The sequence below is a fragment of the Nansenia antarctica genome (genome assembly GCF_963989245.1).
Source record: "Nansenia antarctica genome assembly, chromosome: 3".
Taxonomy (NCBI): domain Eukaryota; kingdom Metazoa; phylum Chordata; class Actinopteri; order Argentiniformes; family Microstomatidae; genus Nansenia; species Nansenia antarctica.
In genome coordinates this window covers 31,612,632-31,622,751 of record NC_137688.1, presented here as the reverse complement: position 1 = coordinate 31,622,751, position 10,120 = coordinate 31,612,632, and the positions used below count along the sequence as shown (strand labels likewise).

The 10,120-nt window shown below is 49.0% G+C and overlaps 1 protein-coding gene across 1 annotated transcript in view; it reads right to left on the bottom strand.

Moving 5' to 3' along the window:
* Positions 1-1,594: 1,594 nt before the first annotated feature.
* Positions 1,595-10,120, bottom strand: part of LOC308153994 (ubiquitin carboxyl-terminal hydrolase 9X-like) — a gene marked incomplete at its 5' end in the record, with an annotated part of 48,063 nt that continues 39,537 nt past the window's right edge. Inside the window, 8 exons of the mRNA XM_080527175.1 lie at positions 1,595-2,399; positions 2,829-2,927; positions 3,175-3,387; positions 5,752-5,908; positions 7,732-7,820; positions 8,368-8,588; positions 8,953-9,138; positions 9,447-9,576. Of these exons, the coding sequence (XP_080383301.1) occupies positions 2,250-2,399; positions 2,829-2,927; positions 3,175-3,387; positions 5,752-5,908; positions 7,732-7,820; positions 8,368-8,588; positions 8,953-9,138; positions 9,447-9,576 (1,245 nt within the window). The 3' untranslated portion in view covers positions 1,595-2,249. The remainder of the gene's footprint in view (positions 2,400-2,828; positions 2,928-3,174; positions 3,388-5,751; positions 5,909-7,731; positions 7,821-8,367; positions 8,589-8,952; positions 9,139-9,446; positions 9,577-10,120) is intronic.

Sequence of the window (10,120 nt, the reverse complement as noted above, 5' to 3'; positions counted from 1 at the left end):
TTGAAGATTTCATGAAGAAGTGAAAGGAGAGATGTAGTGCTTTAGGGCAGGGCCTTCTAATCATGCCCACTTATAGGTTCTAGACTCATCAGGTTCTAGACTCAGGTTCTAGATTCTCAGGTTCTAGACTCATGAGAACCACAGCCTTGTCCTTTCCTGTTGTGAGGGTCCGGGGCTGCCTGTTTTCTCCCAGGATGCTTTGGGAGGTGGTGGTGGTGGGGGGGGCAGTTCACTCTTCACTCTTCGTGCTTCCACAGCTTGTCTGTATAGGCCACAGTTTTGGTTTTGGCAGACATATTGTCAGTCCCTGGGGAAACACCATTTAATGTTGGCAATTAACACTCAACAAGATCTGGTTTCTCTACCAGGAGATCTCCTGTTTATGACTCACTTTTTTTTTGCGTGCATTACGTATTTACAATGTACCATAGATGAAGTATCAGAAAAGCTACAATGTCAAGATTGCTTTTTCCATGCATTCTTGGTAGTGGGCGCACTGCTGTACTTCTGTGGCGAAAAAAGAGCAAGAAACGTTGAAGTGTCAACCGGAGTTCAACATCACACCGTCGCCCAAACTATAGTCAAAAAAACAGTTCAGGGCAGATAGAACTCAGAACAATTACTAAGTCTTTAAAAAAAAACAATAGACAATAATAAACAAACCAAAAAAAAGTTCCTCTTCAAGTCATTTCTACTCCCTTTCTTCTGCTCAGCAACACCAACATCTACGACATTCAAATAAAACAGCCTAAGAGTCTTCATATCCTGGGCTTATATCTTTAGCAGGGAGTTTGGTAAATTTCAGACAACATTATACACCCCAAAAACAGAAGAATTACAAACAAACCACACATTCATGTTGCCAAGGAAACACAGTATCTACTGGCGTTGACCAATGGGAACCTGGAGAACACTAACAAAGCACGTTTTGCTTTAGCGATTCAGTTTACCAGCAGGTATCCGCGAACACAACCCTGCTTCGTACGTTTCGTCTGTTAATTATATCCAAACTGACAAAGAGTTGTAAGACTGTAGCTGTGTTCAAGTAGGACAATAGAAGAAGAAATTAGAAAGACAACCAAGAACCAGCGGGGGGGGGAATCTGTAGAAGTTCCTCTTTCGCTATATGTGCAACCAACGCACCCTGCCATTTGTAAACTTGTGCACACGTGGGCGATACGGTTTCGTCACCACCCTCGATTAATCAAAGCATCCTCAACTTTTTGATGACAAAAAAAGAAAGTGTCACTCAGTTCTCTAACGCGATGCCACCCAGCCTAAGGAGGACACACAGTATAGTCAGTATAGTGGTAGAGAAGAACAAGGGTCAAAAAGACCCTGCCAGCGAACGGTCCGTCAGACATCACCTCACACCTCCATGCAGTAGTACAAAGTACAAAGCAGAAGAAAAAAACCGTCGTTCTTTCTTTCCTTCCTTTATGGTTTTTGTTATCGTTCTTTCAGTCTACCGTTTTTGAAGAGTCACAGAGGAGTAGCCGTAGCGATTGGGGACGGGGGTGAGGGGTGGGGGGTGGGGGGGCAGGGGGTGGAGAGGGGGGGGGCAGGGGGTGGAGGGGGGGGGGGGGGCGGGGGCAGGGAACACAGGGGGTTGGGGAAGTTTATTGAACTCGTCCAGAAACATGAACATACTATGTACACCTTCGTCAGTGTTGTTTGGAGCTTTGCTGTCCCGTATACCGTCACCCCTCTTGTCTCTCCATGTCAGTGGAAACACATTGTTCATGTCAGAGGCTGGCCTCTGTTTACTAACAGCAGCGCTGTCTCTCTGTATGGGGTGGGAGGGAGGGAGAGAGAGACAGAGAGAGAGACAGAGACAGAGAGACAGACAGAGAGTCAGAGAGGGAGGGATAGAGAGAGAGAGAGAGAGAGGGAGAGGGAGGGAGAGAGCGAGCAAGAGAGAGACAGAGAGAGCGAGAGAGAGACAGAGAGAGAGAGAGAGAGAGAGAGAGAGGGTCGAGGCTCTTCCCGCTCAGGAATATAGACACAGTCAGCGAGTAGCGGGTATGATCCAGGGGTCAGAGGTGACAGGATGTGGTTTTCCCAGAAGAGGAAGTGGGTGAGCGAGTGCTACGGCCTGCGTGTCCTCTCAGTCTCAATCAATCAATCAATCAATCGATTAGTCAGATGGTCAGTGAAGAGATCAGGCAGCGAAAATGGTGCACAGACAAGTTTTGCGATCTGTGGGGGGGGAGGGGAGGGAGGAGGACACGGTTACTGCTGTTGTGTTGCTACTCTTTCGTCTGGACGGGAGGGGCCACTACCCCCCCCTCCTCGGTGGTCTCCCAGGTCTCCTGGGCCCTCTGGGGGGGCCGCTGGGGGGTGTTCATGTGCTGGGCGGCCGGGCCCGTGTACGGCTGGGGGTGGGGGTGGTTGTTCTGCTGCAGAGAGGAGGGGGGGGAGAGAGAGACAGGGTGGGGGGAGAGAGAGACAGGGTGGGGGGAGAGAGAGACAGGGTGGGGGGAGAAAGAGACAGGGGGGGGAAAGAGAGACAGGGTGGGGGGAGAGAGAGACAGGGTGGGGGGAGAGAGAGACAGGGTGGGGGGAGGGGGGGAGAGAGAGACAGGGTGAGGGGAGAGAGAGACAGGGTGGGGGAGAGAGAGATAAGATGGACAGTCAGCACTGGGGAAAAGAAGGCATTTACAAGACAGAAATACGGTAAGGCCTAGGTCCTGAAGTGGGTTGTGTGTGTGTGTGTGTGTGTGTGTGTGTGTGTGTGTGTGTTACCGTACTGGTACTGTACTGAGCCAGAGGAGTGGGGTACAGTGTGTGTGTGTGTGTGTGTGTGTGTGTGTGTGTGTGTGTGTTACCTGCTGGTACTGTACTGATCCAGGGGAGGGGGGGTACAGGGCCGTGTCCTCAGGAGGAGAGCTGTCATGGTCGTCTGGGGCCTCCTGGTCGTCTGGCTCCTGTAGGCACAATTACATTTAACAATATAATAAGACAATTAATAAAAAAGATAAAAGTGTTATTACTGCAACTGTATTCAGTAGTATTCATGGAGGAGGAGACCAAAGGAGTCAGTTGATCCACACTGTCTGTCTGTCTGTCTGTCTCTCCCTCCCTCTCTCTCTCTCCCTCTCCCTCTCCCTCTCCCTCTCCCTCTCCCTCCCTCCCCGCCTCCCTCCCTCCCTGCCTCCCTCCCTCTGTGTGTACCTCTTCAGGACAGAGTTCGCATGCCTTGGCCAGGGTCATGCGTGCGCTGTGCGAGCGCTCCAGGAAGTATCCGTTGGAGGTCTCATTGCTCTGGACGGGGGGGGACCAGTTGTTGTAGGTGTACTGGGGGTTCCCCGTGTACGGCCTCCGCTCCAGCTCATCCCCCAGCCACTCCACCGCCCACGTCCACTTACGCTTCAGGTCCCCGTTACTCTGAACACACACGCACACACACAGACAGAGAGACACACACACGCACACACACACACACAGAGACACACACACGCACACACACACACACAGAGAGACACACACACACACACACACACACACACAGACAGACACACAGACACACAGACACACACAGACACATTCAGATGTTAAACTTGTTCCGTGCTTGGTCTACTATTCTGGCTGTGTATCTGAACGGTCTGGGGCAGGGGAGGAAAGAGGGAGAGGGAGGGAGGGTCATGTTAGGGTTAGAGGGAGGGTCATGTTGGGGTTAGCGGGAAGGTTAGGGGTCATGTTAGGGTCAGGGAGGAGGGTTAGGGGTCATGTTAGGGTTAGGGAGGAGGGTTAGGGGTCATGTTAGGGTCAGGGAGGAGGGTTAGGGGTCATGTTAGGGTCAGGGAGGAGGGTTAGGGGTCATGTTAGGGTCAGGGAGGAGGGTTAGGGGTCATGTTAGGGTCAGGGAGGAGGGTTAGGGGTCATGTTAGGGTCAGGGGTCATGTTAGGGTCAGGGAGGAGGGTTAGGGGTAGGGATGTCCCGATCCGATACTGAGATCGGATATCGACCCGATATTGGTCCTGAATGCTGGATCGGAGATCGGACCAGAAAAAAAAAAGGCTCCGATCCGCGTGCCCGATCCGCGTCTGTGTTACGTCTGTGTTTACGACAGTTTGGGCTTTACGACATGTGCCGTATTACGTTTTGTGTTACACTTTGTAGCTCTCCTCGCTAACCCCCAGGCTAGGCTAACTGTTAGCTAAACTTTAGCTTTCACCATAGAGAACCATAGAGAAAAAGTGGTTGTAGAATGGGTGAGAGGCTCGAACTCAAACTGAAGTCACCGGTCGGAGCCCAAGCCGCTGGCTACCCGTGGCCGCTACCGATATACGTGAGTATTTTAACCGTTTCTTAACCGTTATAAGGTTCGCTAAGCTACTTATTCAATAGAAGTATACGGAACCAAAATTATCTGGTTAGTTAGAACATCATTTATGTCGTAATCTTTTGTTAGAGATACCGAAGGGGGGGCTAGCTTAATGTCAGCTAGCTTCTCCTAGCGGCTAGCCAAAACACCATGCAGGGTCACAGACAGACAGGCGGTCTGGTCCCACCAGATCACAGCAGAGACAACAGAGGAACGAGCCTGAAGGAAGGCAGCTAAGGCTCACTACATACGTTAGCTGTGTCCTTTCTTTCAACCTGGCTAAGTGGAATAAAGAACAATAACAACAATAGCAGCGAAAGCTAAAACGTTTGATGTTTTTGACTGTTTCTGGTCCAGTTTGTAAGGCGAAGTTGACCACACACACACACACACACACACACACACACACACACACACACACACACACACACACACACACACACACACACACACACACACACACACACACACACACACACACACACACACACACACACACACACACACACACACACACACAAAATTGTTTGTGAAAATTAACAAAAGCAAAGTCCATGTCGTTTTAAGAGAGGTGGTCACTGAGTACTGCAGAGTACTATTTTTGTTGCTTTAATAAAGGCTGGCAGTCTTTAATTTAACTGTTGTTGGTGTGGACTATATACTGGGGAGGTATTTGAATGAATGAATGAATGGTCTTTATTGTCATTGCTACAGTACAGGTACCAAACAACGAAATTTAGGAGGGGTGGCTCCCCTGGTGTTAGGAAAAAAAAAAAAAAAATCAGGGGTCAAAAAATTTATACAAATATCGGATCGGTATCGGTATCGCCGATACCCGAAGCCCAGGTATCGGTATCGGTATCGGTAGTGAAAAAGTGGGATCGGGACATCCCTAGTTAGGGGTTATGTTAGGGTTAGGGAGGAGGGTTAGGGGTCATGTTAGGGTCAGGGAGGAGGGTTAGGGGTCATGTTAGGGTCAGGGAGGAGGGTTAGGGGTCATGTTAGGGTAAGGGAGGAGGGTTAGGGGTTATGTTAGGGTTAGGGGTCATGTTAGGGTCAGGGAGGAGGGTTAGGGGTCATGTTAGGGTCAGGGAGGAGGGTTAGGGGTCATGTTAGGGTCAGGGAGGAGGGTTAGGGGTTATGTTAGGGTAGGGGTCATGTTAGGGTCAGGGAGGAGGGTTAGGGGTTATGTTAGGGTAGGGGTCATGTTAGGGTCAGGGAGGAGGGTTAGGGGTTATGTTAGGGTAGGGGTCATGTTAGGGTCAGGGAGGAGGGTTAGGGGTTATGTTAGGGTAGGGGTCATGTTAGGGTCAGGGAGGAGGGTTAGGGGTTATGTTAGGGTTAGGGAGGAGGGTTAGGGGTCATGTTAGGGTTAGGGAGGAGGGTTAGGGGTCATGTTAGGGTCAGGGGAGGGTTAGCGTACCTGGAGAATCTGATAGGCTACAGAACAGTTGCTGAACAGCGCCACCATGCACTTGATACACTGATAGGCCCGCTTCTGGTAGTGGTTCTTGGAGCGCTGGATGGTGTCAAACAGCCCGTCACGGTCGTCAGGGATACCCTTCAGCACGTTGTGGATCCTGAGCAGAGGTCAAAGGTTGCATTCAGTATAGGTATTATTATATACTATTATTATTATTTGTATTATTATATACCGGTAGCTATATTTCACATTTCTCATGGAAATATTGACCACAGGAGGGTTGAGGACACACACTGTGTGTGTGTGTGTGTGTGTGTGTGTGTGTGTGTGTGTGTGTGTGTGTGTGTGTGTGTGTGTGTGTGTGTGTGTGTGTGTGTGTGTGCATGTGTGTGAGCTCACCTGTCTGTCTGTGTGTGTGTGTGTGTGCTCACCTGTCTGTTTGTGTGTAGGGTTTCCGTTTTTTTGTGCCGGTCAACGTGTCCGGGAAGATTTCAATTTACCGGACAAACGTGAGATTCCGGTCATCATATTAGAATATAATATAGGTGTTTGTCGCGGTGATTACTGTTGTGTACTGTACATATACTATACAGTATATGCCGTTTAATGTCTATTTCTCATCCCATACGATTAGATGCGAGCTATATAATAAATATAATAATATAACATGATTCGCATGCGCGCTATGCCATATGTCCAGCGCTGAACGCGCGCCTCACTGGGAACTGAACAGACTGCATCGATCAATGAACGGACTCCACATTACGTTAACTGAAGTCTGTTAAATTGTTTGGGATTAATGTGAGTTTTCTATTTTCTCTTTTCAGTTTTACCCTTTTTTATCAATAAAACAACGTCATTTCTATAACCAGGTCTCGCTGGTTGGGAAGGCATTTAGTTTAACTGCCTGTCAAATCATACTTACTCGGACTCGGGAGTATGACAATGAGGAGAACATAACTGTTTATTGAGAAACGATTGATAGGCAGGCTGGGATACGTATATAAAGAAATACCACAATGTCTAGATTTATAACATTTTATTGAAAAGTGCAAGAGGTTACATGTAGGCTTCTGGCGTGACACATAGGCTAGCCTAATTTCCGTTCATTTTATCAGATAAAATAAAATAGAATAAAAGTCTTTGAAAATAAATAGGCTTTAAATGAACTTAACTGCTTTCAGTGGCTCAGTCAGTCCCACATACTGATGACATGCGATGCCATTTTTTGCCATGTGAAATGCATCTTGTAGCTGAGAGTGCAGCTTATTGTTAGCCGTTTCATTAGCCTGCTCACAGTGGCCTTTGCTGTTGCCTCAAACTGACCGCCGATATGTGGTCACTGCACCGCCTGTCATCAGTGAGAGCCGACATTCTCATATTCGTTGCTCCTCTCGTGAATCCGTTATTCCTCCCCGATTGGTTTCATGAAGTCATTGTTAAGCTTACTTTGTCTTGCCATGTTTACCTCTCGCTCGCACTTTGAGCTTTGAGCTGCAACGTTTGCAGGTTAAAAGCAGGGTTGCCAGATGGGCCGGGTTATCGCCGAATGGGCTACTGGGTTTAGCGGTAATAGACTGGTTAGGCTGTAAAATCCCATCTGGCAACCCTGCCACCGCTGTTTCGCGGAGTCATCATCATGCCGGCGTCAAATCATATAATAATAAAATAAATATATAGCCTATATATTCGTCTTTTTTAATATAGAAGGAATCAGAATGTGACAATTAAACTTTAGCGAATTGTATTCAAATTGTGCTTAGAGGGAATTATTTTCACCGGACATTATGACCGAAGAGGTTTCAATTTGTCGGACTTCAAAAGATTTTACCGGACAAAGACCGGTAATTACCGGTTAACGGAAACCCTGGTGTGTGTGTGTGTGTGTGTGTGTGTGTGTGTGTGTGTGTGCGTGTGAGCTCACCTGTCTGTGTGTGTGTGTGTGTGTGTGTGTGTGTGTGTGTGTGTGTGTGTGCTCACCTGTGTGTCTGCCAGGAGTCTTCTATGAGCAGGATCTGAAGCAGCAGGTCCATGTAGGGCCTCAGCTCATAGGTGTAGGAGTACGCCACCTAGGGGCGACAGGGAGACAGGTAAACAGGTAGACAGGTAGACAGGTAGACAGGTAAAGGTACTCTCTGTTTGTTTTTAATCTGTTCCTTTTTCTTTCTTTTGCACTGTATTGTACAGCACATTGACCTGCATTCTTATGTATGAAAGGTGCTACATAAATAAAGTGTATTATGTACTATGCTGTACCTATCACTTATCACTATCAGGTTTTATATCACTATTAAACTGCTAAAACTAAACTAAACTAAAACTACTAAACTGCATTTCGTTGTCTGGTACTTCTGCAATGACAATAAAGTTGAATCTAATCTAATCTAATCTAATCTATCAGTAACCCCTTACCTGCCACAGCAGCTCACTGAGGACGGTGGAGGAGAACTGGGGGTCTCTTACCTGCCACAGCAGCTCACTGAGGACGGTGGAGGAGAACTGGGGGTCTCTTACCTGCCACAGCAGCTCACTGAGGACGGTGGAGGAGAACTGGGGGTCTCTTACCTGCCACAGCAGCTCACTGAGGACGGTGGAGGAGAACTGGGGGTCTCTTACCTGCCACAGCAGCTCACTGAGGACCGTGGAGGAGAACTGGGGGTTCTCCCAGCAGCTGAAGCGGAGCAGCTTGACTGTCTCCTCAGAGGTGCTGCAGTCCTCGATGATCTTCTTCACGTAGCTCGTCCGCACAAACAGGGTCTCGGCCACCAGCTGCTGCAGGGGCAGGATGGGCACCGTCAGGCTGGGGTCTCCGTAGGGGTTGGCTAGGGCAGCGTTACCTGGGGGGGGGATGCATGTAAGACATAAAAGTAGTACGAACAATACACATACAAACTGAAAGTAGAGAGCATTTGCATGTGAGTGAGAGAATATATATATACAGGAGCAAAATCACAAGAGAGAAAGAAAACCATGGTATAGAGTGAGAGACAGACAGACAGACAGATAGACAGACAGACAGACAGAGAGACAGAGAGACAGACAGACAGACAGATAGAGAGACAGACAGACAGACAGGAACCGCCAGGCAGGCGGTGACAGGGAGACAGACAGAGAGACAGACAGAGAGACAGACAGACAGAGAGAGAGACAGACAGACAGACAGACAGACAGACAGACAGACAGACAGAGAGACAGACAGACCGTTGATGGAGGACTGCATGCGTGTGTTCAGGTCGCAGCAGCGCAGCAGCAGGGAGACCAGGGTGTACAGCTTGCCCAGCTCAGCGTACTGGTACTTGATGGGGGGGCCGGGCCCCTCGTCCAGGGCCACCAGCATGAAGGTGGAGGGCACACTCAGCTTCAGGAGCTGGGTCTTCTCTGCTACACCTGGGGAGGGGGAGGGGGGGGAGGGAGGGAGGGAGAGGGATGGAAGGAGAGAAGGAGGGAGAGGGATGGAAGGAGAGAAGGAGGGAGGATAGAGGAGGAAGAATCATGGTGAGGAATATGAATTCACCACAAACATTCATTAACAGCATCCAAGTGATGTGGTAAAAAAAAAGAATAATAATTTTACTATAGGAGAACTAGTAGTCATTAGAGACTTACTCCTTCAACCACTACTGAGACATGACATGGCGCACTCACACACACACACACACACACACACACACACACACACACACACACAGCCTTACCCAGGTTGGCGTACATGACGAACAGGTTGAAGTACTGCTGCAGGTGGCGCCCGTGCTCCGCCACCTCCCTCCTCAGCAGGTTCAGCACGGCTCTCAGCAGGTGGTCGCTCATGCTCAGGGTCTCACCCGCCTGGCGCAGGGGTCAAAGGTTAAACACCCTATTAGCATTATACACACATCACTAGTGAGGCTAAACTGCATTTCACGCAGCGTTCCCAAAAAAATTACAAAACTTCAAAGCAGCCGCTGCTCGCGGGCGGCCCGATGTGTTTGAGCCCAGAATCACCACGACCGGCTTAGAGTAATACAGGAGGAGAAACGCTGCATTCCCTTTGAGCTTAGAGTATTATATTATTATATCATAGATTATTACATACACACGCACACGCACACACGCACACACACACACACACACACAGAGCTGTGTCATTTGGTTTTTGGTAGGTGCCTTTCAATTAAGTGTTAAACGCTTCTACACTGATCTGAAAGCTCCAACAATAAGTGAGAGCTGCATGTGAGCTGGTGACTGGAGGGTTGGGCTGGCATCATATCTAAGGTGCCTCCCACTGCCGTTGTGCCCTTGAGCAAGGCACATGACCCCCTAATTGCTCCAGGGGCGCTGGCTATGGCTGACCCTGTGCCTAGAGCAAAGAAAATACATTTCGTTGACCAGG